General features: G+C 47.3%; 1 protein-coding gene and 1 pseudogene across 1 annotated transcript in view; both read right to left on the bottom strand.

The window, feature by feature from the left end:
- Window positions 1-20,927, bottom strand: part of ASPSCR1 (ASPSCR1 tether for SLC2A4, UBX domain containing) — a 709,269-nt gene that overhangs the window by 466,391 nt on the left and 221,951 nt on the right. The window contains exons 6-7 of the mRNA XM_086931183.1: window positions 14,865-14,938; window positions 4,116-4,809 (exon numbers count right to left, since the gene is read on the bottom strand). Coding sequence (XP_086787309.1) covers window positions 4,116-4,809; window positions 14,865-14,938 — 768 coding nt within the window. The remainder of the gene's footprint in view (window positions 1-4,115; window positions 4,810-14,864; window positions 14,939-20,927) is intronic.
- On the bottom strand, window positions 3,995-4,102 carry LOC147702521 (U2 spliceosomal RNA; annotated as a pseudogene).

Genomic DNA, 20,927 nt, shown 5'->3' with positions numbered 1-20,927 from the left:
GTTCATCCATTTATAGGAAATGTAACCTGAACGTGATTCATGAAATGTCTCAATGAAATGCTGATGAATTAATAATGCAACGTTCTATTTGAAAGCCTATATAAAAGATCTTGATTCTTTCAAATACAACTACTGGTGTGGTCTCCATTATTGCGCCACTGTGTGTTTCATTGGATGTGTGTGTCAAGTAACTGCTTTACACGCAAACCCCTGGCTGCCTTCCTGCTCGAGCCATGCTACCCCCTTAAGAGCTGGTGACCCCAGGTCTCACACTGTGGTAGCCACTTGTGGGACAGACATCTCAATATTTAATTTTTTCGCTCCTCTCTGTAGGACATCCAGATAGGTATTGATGTCGTCCACTGGAGAGATTCTGGAGATCGGGCTGTCTGTGAGAGTAGGGGAGTAATCCCTAGTGGAAGATTGGGTAGAGGAAGTAGAAGAGGTGGAAGGAGTTCTTCTACTCCTGCGATTGGAACTGTGTCGCCTCTCGCCCATTCTTCTGGAACGCTCTTCCATTCTTGGAGAACAAGACCTTCTGGAACGTTCCTCTCTCCTTGGAGAACGAGATCTTCTTGGACGATCCTCTCTTCTTGGAGAACGAGATCTTCTTGGACGTTCCTCCCTTCTTGGAGAACGAGATCTATCTGGTCTCCTTTCAGGTGAACGTGCTGCCTGTTGTCTGGGAGGACTGAGTCGGTCTACTTCAGCAACCAGCCTTTGCAGCGGAGATCTATGTTCCGGGCTGACGTACTGCCGAAGGCGTTCCGTAGCCCCTGAGTCCTGCCAATTTTGCAGTGGCGCATTCCATCTAGGGGACAGCCTCACCCCAGGAGCAGAAACCTCTGATCGACGTGGAGGAGATTTCCGGACAGGACTTCTGGTGTTTGCAGATGATCTGGAGGAACCAGAAGACTGGGAAGATGAGTGACGCGAAGCTGATTCCGTAACCAGAATTGCAGAGTACCTTGACATCGATCCAGCTCTCGACGGTGAAGATTGACGCCTCATCGCCGAATCGCCATGCCTCGACGATGGAACTCTTCCCCTCGACGCCGATCGCCTCCAGGGCATTCCATGGAGCCATCACTTCCGACGTTGGATGTCTTGACGGCGAGTGATGCGAAGAACGATGATCTCTCGACGTCGAACGGCGATGACTTGCCGACCATGGAGCTTTCTCCCTCGACGTCGAGTGTTTACGTAACGATGGCGGAGGAACCCTGGACGTCCTCGACGCCGAACGTCGACGAGACATCGACGGAGATCGCCTCCTCAGTGCCGATCGACGCCTGGTTGTCGACGGCGGAGGGGTCTTGGTCCTCGACGCCGGACGTCGCCTTGTTGACGTCGGCGGGGGAGTTACACTTCTCGACACCGATCGTTGTCGAGATGGCGACCGCGGAGGTGTGCCGCCCCTCGACGCCGATCGTCGCCGGGTTGACGATGGCAGAGGTGTCTTGGTCCTCGACTCCGAACGACATCGAGATGACGACGACGGAGGGATCCTTGTCCTCGATGCCGAACGTCGCCTGGTTGACGATGGCGGAGGGGTCTTGGTCCTCGACGGCCGATCGCCGCCCGGTTGACGACGGCGAAGGAGTCACTGGCCTCGACGCCGATCGCCGCCCTGTTGACGACGGCGGAGGCGTGACCTCCCTCGACGCCGATCATCGCCTTGTTGACGACGGTGGAGGGGATTTCGCCAACGGAGCTGGCATCCTCGACGTCGGTGACGATCCTGATCTTCTCTTCGACGGCGAGCCCGCCGTTGACGTCGTTTTTCAGCAGGAAAACTCACCAGTAGATGTTTCTTCAACGCCGAGCCTGACGTTGAAGTTGAAGGACGTGAAGACTTGCCTTTAGAAGCCCTCTTGCTGCCCTTCTTCACTGGAGATCTTCCTCTGGTGGACCTTTGAGCCAGTCCATAAATGCGGTTTCTTTCTCTGTCCTTGAGAGTTCTCTCAGACAGGCGTTCGCAGTGAGGACAGTCCTTAGGATCATGATGATCAGGCAAGCAAAGTATACAGACATCATGACTGTCTGATTGTGCCTTCTTGTTGCCACAAGAAGGACAGTTGTCAAAAAGAGAACGCATTTTAAAATAAAATGCCACACAAAAACTGTCTAAAAAGACAGAAACCTTACTTGACAAGGTGTTAAAAGTCAAAGTAAGTCCAAAAGTTAGAAAATGTAAGCAAATTTCTGTCAGAAAAGCCAGAAATGAGTGGAGCTCTGTTACCAGGGTCCTTCCTGAAGGAGTTGGAAAGAACAACTTGCCCAACTGTCACCCCTGAGGCATGATGGGATACTGGGGGTCATGAGTGCCTTAAAGGCACGGTGTCAGTTTTTTATTACATGAAGCTACAGGTTAGCTTTTCAGTCTTTTTAGACTGTGTGTTTGCAATGCAGCCTGGGAGCTTTCTATGCTTCCAGTGAGTTATGAGAATTTCTACTGCTTTCTAAGCATTAAAACAGTTTCTAAACAATCTTTGGTGTTGTTCCTCATGTTTCTAATGCAGAAAGCTCTTCTGTTTATTTGGCTGCAATTGCTTATTTTTATACATATATATATGAGTAGTAGTGGAGTGGTGTGGCTCACGAGTTAGAGGCGGCACACCCGGGAGCAGAAGTCGGCCGGGACCAGGGTTATTCTCGACGCGGCAGGGTCGTGGACTTGGGTCAGCGGACTTAATAATTCTCGCTTCGGTGCCTACTCTAATCTGGGGTCACACTTGCCAACTCTAGGCATTAGCTTGCCTAATCTCCACAACGCCCCCCCCCCCCTCCCCCCCCAACGCCGGGGATGCCTGGCTCCACCCTGGGGACTCCCAGCAGGGACCATCCCACAGGGAAAGCCAGGACGGGTTCCCCAGTGTTGCACAGTGCCAGGAAACCTCCGGGTAGCAGCGCGCTTTACAAGTGCAAACATAATAATAATGAGTATATATATGTGGGGCACATATAATATATTGTTTCCGGGGTACCGAGCATGGGCGGGAATATTCTAATGCTTATGACTATTGATGAGGATCCCCTGGAAGAGAAAAGGTAGGTTCTCAAGGAAGTAGTGCAGACTCCCTGAGTGTGGGCTTTCAATTTCTTTTACACTTCTGGCAGTGTACAAAGGTAGGAGGTCAAAGATGGATGTTGCTCACACACATTCCCAGGAGACTGTGTATTTTCAGGTAAACCTGCTAAGCAGCATAACACATCTTGATCAATATTCTGTATTCCAGCAAGGCTGTGAGCTGAGTCTATATTGCAGCTAGGAAGCATACAGAACTTAAAATAACAAGTGTTCTCTGAAGTGCAACAATAGGGGCTGCCCAAAAAAAAAGAAGCTGGAATGGCTCTATCCTAATCAGGGAACCGTTATTCGGCACTGCATGTAACATACCACTGTAGAAAGCACCATTCATAGCACACTCAATCACCATTAACACCGCATGTAAGCCCAAACACGGACTCTGGAGAAGAGAATGTCCTCAGTTATGAGAGAGAGGCAACACACAGCAAGGGTTTTAGTGGTTCAAATCTTTTGTGTGCCAGGCTAGTAGGCGTGTCTAACGTTATTTGCCCTTCTGGGATCATCTTTTTAATGTCCACTTAATGTCCAATAGTGGTAGCACTCCAACAGTCATTGAGAAGGCTTGGTGGCTCATCTAAGTCATATGTGTTACGTAAGCCTTTTGAACAGTCTGAGAGCCCTTCTGACACTTCAGGTGATATAATGGGTTTACTTCCCATTTCTGCTAAAGTCCACTCTGATCATAGGATGGACTTCAAGTGTTGGTGTGTTGTGATCAGACACACCAACATCACTGCCCTCATCTCAAACTTCAAGCATCCTTGCCACCAGCCTAGCTGCTTTGCTCATTTCGATCAATTACGTCTTCCTGCCAACATCCTCTATCCTCATTTTATCTTCTCTGTCCTTCGCTTGAACCCACTACATTTCTACTAGGCTGTTCCGTACGCTGGCTCTACTTCCCATACATCCCCTCTTTACTCTAATCTCACTAGATAAAGGAGGTTTCAGATATCAATCCGATAAGAACAGACACTACATGTGACCTGAGCAAAAAGGCCAAAATGCAATACTCCAAACTCACCAGATAACCACCTTCCTGCTCGGAAAGAGATTTGATCTTTTTCGGCTTGGATGGCCCTCCAGGGCTTGATTGAGATGATGGCAAATTAACTGGAACTGGCATCCCTTTCACTGAAGACAAGCTCTCCCCTGAGGCGCTGCCTAAGCGCTGACCTCCTCCCAAGAAAGGAATGAATGGTTTAGGTGGAGCAGCCTCCAGAAGTTGGGATGGTTGAATCTTCTTTTGAGATGGCAGCTCATCGTCCACAGTATTGAATTCTGCACTTGCTTTTGTCACCTGGTCCTTCGAAGAAACACTGTTCTGGTCCCCTCTTTGAATTAGAAAGGAATCGGAGTAAGGCTGAGAGACTAAAGATTTAGTAGCCGGACCAGTCCTTCCACCTCCAACTATTGACTCGGCAGTATCTTCCACTCCACCTCCTGGTCCTCTCTGAGCAGAGGAGCCACTGGTGACTGGTTGGGGCCCTGATGATTCTCTTTGAGCTGAAGTGCTAATGGTTGTATCCTGCATCCTTCCTGGTCCACCTTGCGCTGAGGGGGTAATAGTACAAGACAAAGGTCTGCCTGGATCACCCTGTGCTGAAGGAGTGCTGGCCTGAAGTCTTCCATGATCACTCTTTGCTGAGGTGGTGTTGGTCTGAGGGCTTCTCAGATCACCTTCTGCTAAAAGGAGGCTGGTCTTTTTGATGAAAAATCTAAAAGAGCAAGAGAAAGTAAAAAGAAATATAAGCCTAGTTTATGTTTTTTTTATTTTCTTTACTTCATAAACTTTTTTTCAGCAGCTCCCAGCAACAAAACAACATGCATAACATCAGAGTCAGTAGTACAAATAATGCGCAAAACCAAGGGATTTCTACAAACTAGACATTGCAACAAGCCTTGGCATAGCCAATAGGTCTCGCCTATGCAAGAACAATTGGCTTTGACAATTCTTTAGCCATGTTGTACACCAGTGTGGCTGTTGGTCATCATGGCTAAAAGTTAGTGAGGTCGCCCGCAGAAGCTGGAGCAAGATCACAGCCGACCAGCTCGCCGCTTCCCTGAGCCAGCACCCTCCCGCCAGCTCAGCGAACCCCAGCCAGGCCGCCGACAACCTCACGAAGTGGATCAGCAACTGCGCGGACGAACTCGCCCCACTGAGGACCCCGCCCAGCAGACCCGGCAGCAAGAAGACCCCGTGGTTCACCGACGAACTCAAGAGCTCCAAGAAGAACTGCCGAGCCCTCGAGAAAGCCTGGAGAAGGGAGCCAACACCGGACAACATGACCACCCTCAAGCTTGCCACCCGGAAGCATCACCAACTGATCCGCGACACCAAGAAAACTGCATTCAAGGACCGGTTGGATAACAACGCACACAACAGCAAGGAACTCTTCAACATCGTGAAAGAGCTCTCCAACCCCAACGCCGGAAACAACGACATCACCCCATCCCAAGAACTCTGCAACTCCCTCGCCTCCTACTTCCACAACAAGATCGCGGACATACACAACAGCTTCAACACCCAACCGACGAACGCCACGTCCAACTCAACCAAACCACCGCCCCCCACCACCACCCTCCGCGCCTGGACTCCGATCTGCACCGAAGAAACCGTCCGCATGATGAACTCCATCCACTCCGGATCTCCGACCGACCCCTGCCCTCACCACGTCTTCAACAAGGCCGACGCCGTCATCGCACCCCACCTGCGGGACATCATCAACACCTCCTTCACCACCGCCACCTTCCCTGAGAGCTGGAAGCATGCCGAACTCAGCGCTCTACTCAAGAAACCAACAGCGGACCCCACCGAACTCAAGAATTACCCCCCCATCTCGCTGCTCCCGTTCCCAGCCAAAGTCATCGAGAAGACCGTCAACAAGCAGCTGGCCGCCTTCCTGGAGACGAACGGATCCCTCGACCCCTCACAGTCTGGCTTCCGAGCCAACCACAGCACCGAGACCGCCCTCATCGCTGCCACCGATGACATCCGAACCCTGATGGACAACGGAGAAACAGCGGCCCTCATCCTACTAGACCTCTCCGCGGCCTTCGACACCGTCTGCCACCGCACCCTAGTGCAGCGCCTCAGCAACGTCGGAATCCAGGAGAAGGCGCTGGAATGGATCATCTCCTTCCTCGACGGAAGAACACAGAGAGTCCGTCTACCACCGTACAAGTCAGAGGCCACCGAAGTCATCTGCGGCGTCCCTCAAGGATCCTCGCTGATCCCAACCCTCTTCAACGTCTACATGAGCCCCCTCGCGGCCATCGCATGCCAACACAACCTCAACATCATCTCCTACGCCGACGATACCCAGCTGATCCTCTCCCTGACCAACAACCCTGCCGCCGCAAGAGCCAACCTTCACGAAGGAATGAAAGAGGTAGCCGAGTGGATGTCGACCAGCCACCTGAAGCTGAACTCGGACAAGACGGAAGTCCTCATCCTGGGATCCTCGCCCTCCGCCTGGGACGACTCCTGGTGGCCCCCCGCCCTGGGCACCGCACCCAAACCGACATACCACGCACGCAACCTGGGCTTCATCCTGAACTCCTCCCTCTCCATGACCAAGCAAGTCAACGCCGTCTCCTCGTCATGCTTCAACACCCTGCGCATGCTACGGAAGATCTTCCGGTGGATCCCCACCGAGACCAGGAAGACTGTCACCCAGGCACTCGTCACCAGCCGACTGGACTACGGCAACGCCCTCTACGCCGGAACCACCGCCAAGCTCCAGAAGAGACTCCAACGGATCCAGAACGCCACAGCCAGACTCATCCTCGACATCCCACGACACAGCCACATCTCCGGACACCTAAGAGACCTGCACTGGCTCCCGGTCAACAAGAGAATCACCTTCCGTCTCCTTACCCACGCACACAAAGCTCTTCACGACCAAGGCCCGAGCTACCTCAACAACCGCATCAACTTCTACGCTCCCAAACAACACCTCACCTCCGATCAGCCAGTCACGCCCTCGCCGCCGTCCCCCGCATCCGAAAAACGACAACAGGAGGAAGGTGCTTCTCCTACCTGGCCGCCAAGACCTGGAACTCCCTCCCTCCCGACCTGCGCCTGACCCAAGACCACCTCGCCTTCAGGAAGAAGCTCAAGACCTGGCTGTTCGGGTAGCAGCAGCACCCCCCCCCCCCCCCCCCCCCCCCTAGCGCCTTGAGACCCTCCGGGTAAGTAGAGCGCTCTATAAATGCCTATGATTGATTGATTGATAAAGGAAAATTGTGTGGTGTGGAGTACAGTGTTATGGAGTATCGTAAAGTGGAGTAGAGTGGAGTGTTATGGGGTAGTGTAGAGATTGGGTAGAGTAGAGTTGAGTGGTATTGAGTGAAGTGGAGTGTCATGGAGTGGTGTAGAGTGTTGCAGAGTGTCTTGGAAGAACTAGAGTGGCGTAGAGTGGAAGGGCGTACATTTGAGTAGAGTTGAGTGTAGTAGAGTGTCAGAGTGTTGCGGAGTGGTGTAGAGCAGCTTGGAGGGTGTTGCACAGAGCGGAGTAGAGTGTTTTAGAGTACAGTGGCATTGGGCAGAGAATATTGTCATATAGTGGAGTAGTGTAGGATAGTGGAATAGCATAGAGTGGAGTGGAGTAGAGTGTTGAGTAACAGAGTAGAGTGACATACAGTGTCCTGGAGTGGAAGGGCAAATGAGTCGATCGGCAACCAAACATGCATCGGACATAGCAGACCTCATCATCAACAAGGACATTGACTTGGCAATCCTCACAGAAACATGGCTTACGGAATCCTCATCCCCAACCATGGATCTTTTAGTACCACCCCAATTCAACATTTTGAGACTTGGTAGACACATAAAGCTAGGGGGAGGGATAGCCTGTATTCATCGATCTGACATTGAGGTCAAACAAATTCAGGCCGACCCGCTAGAATCCTGTGAGTATCTAGGTCTTAACATAAGATCAACCAACAACCAACCATGTAACTTGCATACATTTTACCACCCACCAGGAGACAACGCAAAGTTTACAGAAGAGTTAATGGAGATCATAACAGCCAACTCTAACAATGATGCCAATAACATATTTCTAGGCGATTTCAACCTTCACTGGGAAGACTGCAATGACAAACTGGTCAACACGCTTAAAGGTTTCCTCATTGAACTAAACCTCACACAAGCGTGCACACTACCCACACACACAAAAGGAGCGACGTTAGACTGGATTATCTCAAGAAACAAAGTTGCATCAATCCGTGCCATAACGCCATGTGACTGGTCTGATCATCACGCCATAACATTCGTGATACCCACAGTGAGAAAAGGCAGGACCAGACAACCTTTTAAGGCCAAAAAATGGACTCGAGACACAAAAGAAGCAAATATGGAGCTACTGGTCGAAAGCTGCGAAAGAGACTTAAAGCCACCCAACAACCTGGAGAACGTCAAGGAGCTGACGGATCACTACACAGCAACTGTCAAAAATATCGTCAATAACACCATGCCATTAAAATTGAAAAGAATCTCAGAGAAGACTAAAAACCCGTGGTTTAGCGAAGCACTAAACGAAGAAAGACGCAAATTGAGAATGGCTGAAAGGAAATGGAGGCAACATCCGTCATCCGTTGAACTGGAAGCACTCAGAAAAATTAGAAACCAATATAATAAAAAGATCATCAGCTCAAAAAAGGAATTCATAAGATCAGAATTGGATAATGCCAAAAACAGACCACGAAAACTCTTTGAAATCCTAAAGGAGCAATCAAACAAACTAGCCAAATCGGTGCAAGAAAACTCAAAAACATCTCTAAGCTGTGATGAATTTTCCACATTTTTCACCGAAAAGGCCAAATCACTCGAAGTAGAGCTTAGAAACGCTGCGGTGAACCTTCCCACCGAACCTCGGTTTACCAACGATTCCGACTCCACAACGGATCGCACTAAGGCAAAAAATAAGGTAAGTTGGGAATCATTCGAACTGTACGACCAGCACATGATTGCCAAGATGCTCACAGAAATCAAACCAAACAACCACTACCAAGACCCCCTGCCTGCAAAATGCGTAAAAGAAATCAACCACATCCTCATTCCAATATGGACCAAAATAATAAATGCTTCACTTTCACAAGGGATCCTCCCCGACTGCCTAAAAACAGGTCAAGTTGTTCCCATAATCAAAAAACCCACAGCGGATGCATCAGATCCAAACAATTTTCGCCCAGTGACCAACATCCCTTTACTGGCCAAGCTGACTGAGAAATGTGTGCAGAACCAACTGAGCCAACATATCACCAAGTTCTCCTTGCTAGATGAATGCCAATCAGGATTCAGAGCAGGGCACAGCACGGAAACAGCGATCCTCCATATTATTGATGATGCGCTACAGGCTCTTGACCAAAATCAAGCATGTTTACTGATTCTCCTTGACCTATCATCGGCATTCGACACGGTAAATCATGAAGCATTACTGACCAGGCTACGGGACAGGATGGGATTGTCGGGCACTGTGCTGAAATGGTTTGAATCCTTTCTACAGAACAGAACGCAGCGCTTCCTGGTTAACCAATCAATCTCACTTCCATGCCCTATCTCATTAGGAATCCCTCAAGGATCGACTATCCCCTGATCTTTTTAACCTATACGTCGAACCACTCACAGAAATTCTCCAAAAGTCTCAATTATCCTATCACATGTATGCTGATGACACGCAAATATACTTAAAGATCGCATCCCTAAAAGACTTGGAGCTAATGAATGAGACACTAAAAATAGCACTTCAATGGTTAACTACAAACCATCTGAAGCTGAACGCACATAAAACAGAGTTCCTACTAATCTCACCACCAAGGAACAATACAGAAATAAAGGAATGGACGAAAGTCGTGACTGCGCTAAACTGCACCCCAACCCTGGTCAACTCAGCTAAATCACTAGGAATCACCTTAGACGAGAATCTTGACATGAAAGCCCACATTAACTCAATGGCGAAAAGTGCCCGCTTTCACTTGAACTACTTAAGAAAATTGAAACCATTCATCTCAGAGGCGGACCTCAAACTGGCAATCCAATCCTTAGTTATCTCGAGGATTGAATATGGCTGCACCACCTTAGCTGGCTTACCAAAAATGTCTACGGCACCTCTAAAAGCCTGCCTTAACGCGGCGGCAAGACTTATCACCGGAACCAGGAAATATGATCATATATCCCCGCACCTGAAAGCTTTAAACTTGCTACCTTATGAAGCCAGAATCCAAATGAAGATAGCATGTATCACACACAGAGCGCTACACGACAACACACCAAGGTATCTAGCCAAGAAAGTTCAACTGTCCGGAGGCAACCGACCAGCTAGGAGTGCTAAGGAGTTGCTACTACGGCCAGCCATCTTCCGAAAGAAAAAAACCTATGACAGAGCGTTCTCAGGAGCTGCCCCCAGAATATGGAACTCACTCCCTCCAAATATCAGGAAGATCCAGAATCTGGTAACATTCAAGCGGGAAGTGAAGAGCCTACTGATGAATAGATACATTACCTAGTGAAGATCACTGTTCACGATTCTGATAGACTAATGCCTTAGTACTGAGCTTGTATGGCACGAGTAAGGGAAGCATAGTCAATACTAAAAGGAACACATATTCTCTGATATGAGAACAACCTAAAGGCCACTACTAATGGATATTGTGACAGATCACGAGAACAGCACCCCATACGAACATATACTGAGCTACCTCATATTGGTTATTTGTTATATATACCTGTTTTAGTTACAAGTTTAGCCATAGCATATTTTAACGCGAACGCCTCACGTGTTACGAATATATAGTTGTTGTACTTTAACTGTTTTATATATGTTAACTGTTTTTATATATGTTAACCCTCTACCTCTCCTATGTTAAGCGCTCTGATACCCAAGGGTCTTGTTCGCGCTATACAAAACTCTATAATAAATAAATAAATAAATAATGAGTGTAGTAGGGTGTAGTGGTGTGTCAAAGAATAGAGCGGAGTAAAGTGGCATAGATGGAAATGTGTGAAACGTAGAATGGAGCAGTGTTGTACAGTTGCATAGAGTGGAGTAGAGTGTTGTTGAGTGGAGTGGCATAGAGTTGAGTAGGGCATCAAAGTGAAAGTGGAGTATTGTAAAGTGTAGTGTCAGACTAGAGTACAGTAGTGCAGAGTAGATTGGTGTAGAGTGCATTGGTTTTGAGTACAGTAGAGGAGAGTGCAGAACGTAGATTACAGTGGAGTAGAGTGCAGTGGTGAGGAGTAGATTGTTTCAGAGTAGAGTGAAGTGGCATGGAGTGGTGTAGGGTAGAGTGCAGTGGTGTAGTGTAGAGTGGTGTAGAGTAGAGTGGCATAGAATAGGTTGGTGTAGAGTTCTATGGCATGGAGTGCAGTAAAGCAGAATAGATTAGAGTGGCGTGGAGTGATGCAGAGTGTAGTGGCATAGAGTGCTCTGGCATAGAGTGCAGCAGAGTGCCGTAGAGTTGAGTGTGTAGAGTAGAGTGCAGTGGCATGGAGTGCAGTGGCGTGGAGTAGAATCAAGTGGCACAGAGTGCACTGACACAGAGCACAATTGTGTAGAGTGGCATACAGTGGTGTAGAACGCAGTTGTGCAGAGCAGAGTGGAATTGAGTTCAGAGGCGGAGAGTGCAGTGGGGTAGAGTGCAATGGCCCAGAGGGGCGTGGTGCAGACAGCAATGGCATAGAGTACTGGGGTGCAGAGTAAAATGGAGTGACGTAGAGTGCAGTGGCGTAGAGGAGATTGTTTCAGAATACAGTGGCAGAGTTGATTAGAGTGGCTTAGAGTGAATTGGGATAGAATGAAGCGGCATCAAGTGGAGTGATGCTGGGTACAGTGTAGTGGCATAAGTACACTGGCGTAGAGAGCAGTAGAGTACCGTGGTGCAGAGAAGAGTTCAGTGACGGAGTGCAGTGTCGAAGAGTGGAAAAGAGTGAAGTGGCATAGAATGGAGTGGTGCGTAGTAGAGTGGAGTGGTACAGAGTGGTGTGATGCAAGGTAAACTGTAGTAGCATGGAGTGTAGTGGTGTAGAGTGCATAGGCATAGAGTGCATTGGTTTTGAGTCAAGTGGAACTGAGTGCATTGGCTTTAGTGTGCAACGGTTTAGAGTAGAGTAGCACAGCGTAGAGTGGAGTGGTGCAGATAAGAGTGGCGTAGAATGCAGTGGCATAGAGTGAAGTGGCGTGGAGTGGTGCAGGGTGGAGTGGCATAGAGTGATGCAGAGTAAAGTTGCATAGAGTTTAGTAGCGTAGAGTAGATTGTTTCAGAGTAGAGCGGAGTAGTATACGGTCAAATGAAGTGGCGCAGGGTAGAGTGGAGTGGCACAGAGTAGTTGCGTAGAGTACATTGGGGTAGAGTGCAGTGCAGAAGAAGATTGGCACGGAGTAGCGCAGAGTGGAGTGGCACAGACTGGAGTGGTGGAGAGTGCAGTGCTGCATAGTAGAGTGAGTTAGAGTTCACTGGCGTAGGGTGCAGTGTCATAGAGTGCAGTGGTGCACAGTAGATTAGCGGGGCATAGAGTGTAGTGGTATAGAGTGAAGTGGTATAGAGTGAAGTGACATAGTGTACAGAGGTGTAGAGTAGAATGGCACAGAGTACAGTGGCGTGGAGTGCATTGGTGTAAAGTGCAGTGGCATAGATTGCGCAGCATAAGGTGACGTACAGTGCAATGGTGTAGAGTAGATTGGGATAGACTGTATTTGTTTTGAGTAAAGTAGTGAAGAGTGCAGCTGCTCAGAAAAGAGTGGGGTGGAGTGGCACATGGTAGATTCCAGTGGCATAGAGTGGTTTGACGTAGAGTGCAATGGTGTAGAGTAGATTTTTCAGAGTAGAGTGCAGTGGCTTAGAGTAGATTAAAGGGCGTAGAATAGATTGTCGAAGAATGGAGCGGAGTAGAATGGAGCGATGGAGAGTAGAGTGTAGTGGCATACAGTGCATTGGTGTAGAGTGCAGTAGAGTAGAATGGTGCAGAGTAGAGTGGCTTAGTGTTCAGTGGCAGAGAGTGCAGTGTTGTAGAGTAGCGTAGAGGGTAGTGGCATAGAGTGTAGTGGTGTAGAGGCGTAGAGTACATTGCCATAGATTGGTGCAGAGTAGAAAATGTAGCGTAGAGTTCAGTGGCATAAAGTTCAGTGGCAGAGAGTGCAGTGTTGCAGAGTAGACTGTTGTAGAATGCAGTGGGATATAGAAGAGAGGCCTGTGTGCATTGACGTGGAGGGCAGTGGTGTACAGTGGTGCAAAGTAGAGTAACGTAGAGAGCAGTGGTGCAGAGTGCAGTGGTGCAGAGTACAGTGGTGCAGAGTAGAATAGAGTGGCGTAGAGTGCAGTGGCCTAAAGTGTTGCAGAGTAGAGTAGATTGGCATAGAATGCAGTGGTGTAGAATGCCTTGGTTTAGAGTAAAGTGGTGTAGAGTGAATTTGCGCAGAGTGCAGTGGCGCAAAGTAGTTTGGGATAGAGTGGAGTGGTACAGAGCACACTACAGTGGTGTGGAATGGTGCAAAGTAGACTACAGTGGCGTGGAGTGGTGCAGAGTAGAGTGAAGCAAAATGAAGCATGCACCGTGTGTTAGAAAACTGCCATTACAGACAACATATCTTCAATTGAAATGACCGTTACATTTGCAGAGACATACAGTTTTACTGATAAAAGTATACAGCGAACAAAATATAATTTGTGGAAATGTAATCACCTAGTGTAATGAATTGTTTTGATTGTTTTAAAATATTTGTTTCCACAACACTTCAGAATTACGAAACCATTTGCTCCATTTCTACTTTTTGATATATTCTGACAGGTCTGCAAAGTTCATTTACAAACATTAAAATTTAGTTGTGTGCTAAAAAAAGAAATAACACCGCACAGCCTTCCTCAAGCATACCCGCAGTAGCAAGCATTTTTGGCACATACATCCTCTCACTTTAAAGTCAGAGATAGAAAAGTAAATAACAAGCTCCCTGGTAGAAAAGACCCTGACATTTGACCTAGGGCTCTGAATGCACGGCAAGATAAAAATAAGATTTAAAGGCCTGTTTATAGAAATCAAGTACTGATGGAAGAATGCAGTAAATAGAGTTTGGGCATCGGAAGGGACAATCTCAAACTGGACAGCCTAAAATAAATAGAGGCAGCAACCAGAAAGCAAGCAAATGTGAGTTCCAAACCATAAAGCCAATGGTAAGCAATGGGCGGAGTACGTTCCCAGGGAAGATTTCCGAATGTCCCCAAGATGTCGTTGGCAAACCAGAGAGCTGTGCTGTCTGGTAGGCTTCGACCTAAAAACCAGAAGAAATACAAAGAGTGGAGAACGATCTGCTTCCCTCAGTAGGAAGCACGTCAGTTAATGAAAGGGATACATAGGGGAAGAATGATTTGTCGCCAGGGAGACATGGGAGTAACAGAGAATAGGACAGATTTAATGGGGAGAAGGATGCCCCACGCAATATGAATTCTTCCCAGATGGTGAGGCGCCCCACCCATTGCTGTCCTAAAAGAGCAACCCAGCGACAATGGACAACATCAGGAAGGTCTGGCAACCCCAAAAGCATCCCCACGGCGCCAACATTCTGCTGCAGCTGGAAACACATCTGGACACCAGCTTCTGATAAACAGAGCATGGAGCCATTACCGGCTCGTGAGACTCCTCTCTTTGATGAGCTTTATTTAGGCACTTGACACACACAAAGCAATGTAGACAATAACGTCCTATTTAAAAGGATTTAAATCACGAGTCTCAACTAGTCCACCCCTGCCCCCTCCACACACACAGGCACACACTGACCGGATATTGCCGCTTCCTGCCGTCAGTCCGAGAGATTTCAGGGACGTTGCCTTCAAGGCGTCTTCCCCAGTCACCTGAAATAGAACAGGGTACGATTTGGTATTAGTAACTATTGCACGTAGAAAAACATCTCTGAAGAACCCTGTCAACTTTAGCTTTTGTGTTGTCATGTTTGTTCCACGCTCCACTAACAAGAGTGCATTATGGGAGAAACAGTGCAAGCCTCCCTGACAGAGAGAACATGTACAGGAAGGGTGACATTAGGCCTACGTGGCGCGTGCACAACGCACGCGTCATCAAACACAACACAATAGATCATAGTGTGCATAGTAGGGCAAGGTTCTCTCACGTACCGACAAAAATCTTCGAATTCCCAACCCCGTGAAGTAACCAGATTAGTGGACAGTGACATTAAGAAAGGGCATAGAGGCAGGCGTCATAAAGAGCGGGCCTCTCTCACAGGTCCTCACCAACCACGCCAGTAAGAACAGCGCCCCACCAGCCCTGGGGGCAAACCCTGGGCACAGGCAGTAATAATTCAGGACAAATAGCCAAAATTCAGGACGAAAGATCAAGTTCATGGACACATCTAAGAAGGTCTGGCAATAACGTCATAAAAGAAAACATGTCAAAATCGGTTTAAATGTATGACTGCCGTCGCCCAAGCATGCCACAATGGCCCCATTCTAGACACGGCATCCTGCAGCGTGGATCTGCTTTGAATGTGTTTGTTAGAGTCGATTGTAGTTTCCAATCCTGCCTTTCTGGGACGAGAGTAAGTTTGCTTCTGCTGTGAAAAATAATGGTAACACTGAATTTCACCATGCTGTTCTGCATACTCTATCAACAGTTCTACATTCTAGCACCTCCTTTCAAAAAGCACACGGCAATCAATGCCTTCGCCAAATATGTTTAGCACGGAGCACATGTGGATTTCGTGCGCTCTTACATTCTCATTCTCTTTCCCAATTCTCTGTAATGTCTGCATCCATGTCTGGGCGACAGGGTAGCAGATATTCAGATGAACAAGTTACTTACCTTCGGTAACAATCTTTCTGGTCGATTCTCTATCTACCAGGATGTCAGACTCGATACAAAAATCCAAAAGTAGTACTCCTGGGTGTCGGTAGGTGGAGTTGAGTATCTCTGCAATAACGACTTTCTACTTCGGAATTTAACAAGCGGAGCCACAAATAAGTGCCACCCAGCAGCGGTTTCTTCATGACGGCAGGGGAGGGTCGCCCGCTGTGAGCCACGCTAAACGTGAAAAATAAAATGGCAATTTAATTTTTTTACTGAGGAACGTCGCATCCGGTAGCTTGCCCCGAGCCTGGAGAAATGGGGGCGTGTCCTCTGCAGCAGATTGGCAGCATCAAGGACTGGAGCAGTGGCTTTACTGGACACTTCAAAGTGCGCATGCGACTTTGGACGGCTGTCTTGCGTTGCCCAAAGTGACATGCACATTTTGAAGCTCTCCACCCAGCTGACTTAGACAGTTGGGTGGAGAGCAAGCACAGGCCTCCAGGGAATGAAGGAGCGTTCAGCCAACCCGCTTTATTTAATCCTGGCACTTTTCTCATGCTGGTTAGCAGCATAAGAGCAGTGTCTGGATTGGTTAGGGGATCATCCTTTGTGCATCAGACGACAGAAAGCCACCGAGGAGGATGTAGAGCCCCTGGGTAAATACCATTTTATTTATTAGAAATGTGTAATGCATGTAAGTGTAGTGATTAAATTAGTGGTTATGTTTTATTTAGGGGTGTTAGGTGGAGGGGTTGTTTTTATTTAGCCTTTTGGAGGGAGAGGTTGGTTTGTTTTTGGCATTTGGAGGGAGGGGCATTTTAATTTAGGTTTTTGGGAAGCGGTGGGGCACTTCACTCGCCCTACCACTTTCAAAGGCTACCAGCCGCCCCTGGCACCACGCATTTGCACTGACGTCAGTTGCTTTCTAGGCTGTCTGCAACACATAGCCCATCAGCAAATTGGCATGATCAGTGTGCAGATCTCTAGTTTTGGGATGTTTTTATATGTATAAATAGTCTTGTTCACAGAACTGGGAGATAGGAGGATCATGATGAATCTGCGATAAGACATCAGAAAGATCACTACTGAAGGTAAGTAACTTGTTCTTCTGATAGGTACTTCTAATCAAAGATTCCTCACCCTGTGAATAGATACCTTAGCAGTACCTCCCAAGGTGGTGAGTGTGTGAACTGACTCAGAGCAGGAAGTCCTGCAGGACTGAGTGGGCAAAAAGCCCCTCTTGAAGGACCTGACTGTCAAGGTAGTAGTGCTTCGTGATCATGAATACTGACACCCAGGTAGCTGCTTGACAAATGTCCAGGATAGGCACTTTGTTTGCTAATACAACGTTAGAAGCTTTGGCCCTGGTGGAGTGAGCCCAGAAGACTTCTGAAGACTGGTTCTACACCAGTGCATAGAAGATTTTTATGGAGAAAACAGTCCTTAGAGAGAAGGTCTAGTTTTGCTCTGCCTGCCCTTTTTTGTGCCAGAAAACTCACAAATAGCTAATTGTCGACTCCATGGTCCTTTGTACAAATCAATATATAAGCTTACTGTCCTCTTAGGGGCCATATGATGAAGTATCTCTTCCTCCTTAGTGAGGTGGAGCAAAGAATGCCAGAAGGGTAACAACTTGCCTGACATGAAAAGGAGTGACCACGTTTGGTAGAATGCATGCTCAAGTTGACAGAAAGAGCCTGCAGCTTGCTCATACATCTAGTTTAAGTTACAGCAATGAGAAAGTCTGTCTTCAGCTTCAGAAGCATCAAAGGACAATTGTGAAGCGCCTCAAAAAGGATGCACATCCAAAAGATGAGTTGAACTCCCACTGAGGCATTGCAAAGAGTTTTGGTGGAAACAAATGTTGCAAATCTTTTAAAAAATGTCATCACAACAGGCAATTTTAGGAAGACTGACCTGGCAACCGCCAAAAAAGCCTAAATAGCCCTTAGCAGTGCCCAAAGCAAGTACTTGTTGGGACTACAGAAAGAACAAACAAATCTTCTGATAAATTTGTTTGCAAAGGGTCAATTTGTCTGGAGCCCCACTAATCCACACATTTGTCCCAACGACTGGAGCACACTGATTTTGTGGAGGGATGTCTTCCTGCAAAGATGACATCAACGACTTCAGGGGGGAGGTCAAAAGAGGTCAACTTTTGCTGCTCCACCTCCAAGCATGGAGAGGCAGATTGTGCAAACTCAGTTGCAAGACCCGGCACTGCTGCTGCGACAGAAGATCCTCACAAAGCTGCAGTTTGATTGGAGGACAGATGCTCATAACCATGGAGTTCTGGGTACCACACTCTTCTGGCCCAACATACTGCCACTAGGATAATTTGGGCCCGACAATCCAAATTTTCTTCAGAACTCAAGGCACGAGAGGTTTTGTGCAAATGCAGTGGTACAGTGTTCCAGGGAAGAGCCAGGTCAGGCAAGAGATCTCTCCCCCAAACAGCTTCAATTTTAGTGAGATGGTGTTGGACACTAACCGTAGGAGTACTGTCGGACAATATTTATTCATTTGTGGTATTGTATACCACAGATCACACCAGGTGACAACAGAGCTGTTTTCACTGGGGTGAGGCTTGACTACATATACAAAGAGGCAAAACCTATTCAAGATTATGTTATGAATTCCAATTGCACAGATAATACTTGTCCAAGAGAATGGATTTGAGTAGAAAGGTAGCAAAAATGTTAAATGCACAACTGTTAGGAGTTCACTATTTTGGGTAGGAGTTCTTTCATCCCTTTCTCGATCACAATATACAAAGGAACCTGCTTCAGATCCGCAGGTATGTTATTTCAGATCTGAAAAATTACTGTTGCATAGTGTTTTCCTTTATGATTTTTGGAATTTGAAGTACCTGTCCTCCTTTGTTTCTTGACTTTCTGTTTTCCCCTATGAAATGTAGCCTTTTCGCCAAGTAACCTGGGATTTTGTAGTCTGATGAAAAAGTTACTTACCTTGTGGGTAGTCCAAGGGCATGTTAGGTGGTCCACCATTGTTTGACTAGGTCATCATGGGAGCATCCCTCACAGAAAAGTACTAAGAGGAAGGGACTGGATTTGCACTATTTTTACACCGGAGAGCACCAAAGCAGTAAAAGTGCAGCAAAATCTGTTTATTTGGTTTCTACCGAAAATCAACACCTTTGGTGGAGTTATATTGGTAAAATCAGAAACCATACAAATGGTCCTACCCTTAAGGAAGCTCAATGAGGTCCTGAATATTATGGGGTGGGAGTGTATTGGAGTTATTTGTTGAGGATGCGAGAGAGTGAGTGTGAGTGCAAGTAGAGGTCATAGCATTTGATGAAAACACTGTGCCACCCTGGCCTGGGTGACATTTTGGCCAGGCCTGCCCTGTGCTTCGGACTCTACAAACTAAATGAAATGGAAATACTCCACATATTTCTATGTGACGTCTTAGTGGAAAGTTCAGACTATACAGGTTAGGGATGGCCCTAACCATAGCGTAGAGTTGTTACAAGCTGTTCATACAAGGTTATGGAGAAACTTTAGGCAGACTGTGGATACATTCTAGTCAATCACAAACTGTGATGGAAGGGATTCTTCTAAATAGTCTCAACCACTGGCAAACACTCGGAGTTCAACCCATTTTTTTTTAGGGCCAAACGTCATCTTCAGCATGAGCTTGGGTAGGCTTAAATTACATAACTTGGAGAGCATCAGTGTTAAGGAAAGGGAGTCAGGTTAAGTACTGGTCATCTAAAATCAGGCCGGGTAGGAGGTCATCTGGACATTGAGGAGGTCTGCACATCTGTGTAGGGCATAAGAACCAATCAGGAGTACATCTTGTGATGGGTTTCTACTTTTCTTCCAGATTGCCAAGCCTGAAGGGATATACCCCATTCTTCACCCAGCATGTACTTGTAGGGTGCCTGTATTCCCGTCTTCAGCCCTAGAAGGTGCACATGTTAGTATGTTTTCACACTCCTGGCAAGGAGATGAAGAGTCAAGTAAACACACGTCCAGACATGTGCAATGGAGATAGTTATCCATTGGTGAAATAAATCTCATCAATTTCCATGGATGATGCTGACAACTGGACTAAAAGCTGTGGTCATTCTGCTCCTCAAAAAACAGGAGATAAACCCACCCACCCATCCATCCATCGAATTTTGCCCCATTTTGCTTCTTCACTTTCCTTCAAAACTTCTTGAGCTGGAAGACAACAAACCTTAAAAAAAAAAGAATTTTTTTTTACCTAGTTTATTCAGGGATTCGTCCCTTGCACAAGACAGGATCTGTGCTCTTGGGCATCTCCGATGACATGCACTTAACTCGACAGGAGCGGAAAGAAATGCCCTATATAGCCCCAACCATTGGGCCATTTTTGACACTGTGTTGTAGGATATATTTTGAGATCGTCTGACTCACATAGGCATCCACGATAAGGCTCTTGCTTTGCTAAAATATTTTACTAATTGCTCCTGCGGAGTTCTCCAGGATTCCTCACTAAGCCTTACCCTTTACAATCTCTAAATGCTTCCTCAGACTGTCCACATCAACAACATCACTTCTAATTGTTTCTAAATCCTTAGGATTCTTTGGAAAGTGGTCTACTACCGCTCACAAAATCTTTGATAACTGGTTATTAGATAACTGATTATTACGACCTTATTCTCTAACGCTGGACTACTGCAACACCTATTATCATGGATTACCGTATTGCTCCTTTTCCCAACCACACATCTGCATGAGCTCATAGGCTCTACACAAGGGAGCAAGGGTTTCTCCATCTTGGATTTTGGGAGTAAAGTGCACTGTGAGATTATTTGTTACTGAGCAAACAGGAACTGCTGCAAAATGGGTTGGGTTGCCCCTGGGAACTTTTACCCCCCTGGTTAGGGAGGAGACACAAGTCACCCCCTCCCCTACCCACAAGCTTGTGCCAATCATAACTGTGGCACATGAGGGAACCCCAGTACACTCACCTCAGAATATTTTTGGGACCTGTGGAAGAACAGAAGAAGGACTGTGCCTGCTGTTTGAGACCTGTGACGAGATCTAA

Source organism: Lissotriton vulgaris, chromosome 7, assembly GCF_964263255.1.
Source record: "Lissotriton vulgaris chromosome 7, aLisVul1.2, whole genome shotgun sequence".
Classification (NCBI taxonomy): Eukaryota; Metazoa; Chordata; class Amphibia; order Caudata; family Salamandridae; genus Lissotriton; species Lissotriton vulgaris.
This window is presented reverse-complemented; position numbering and strand designations above follow the sequence as displayed.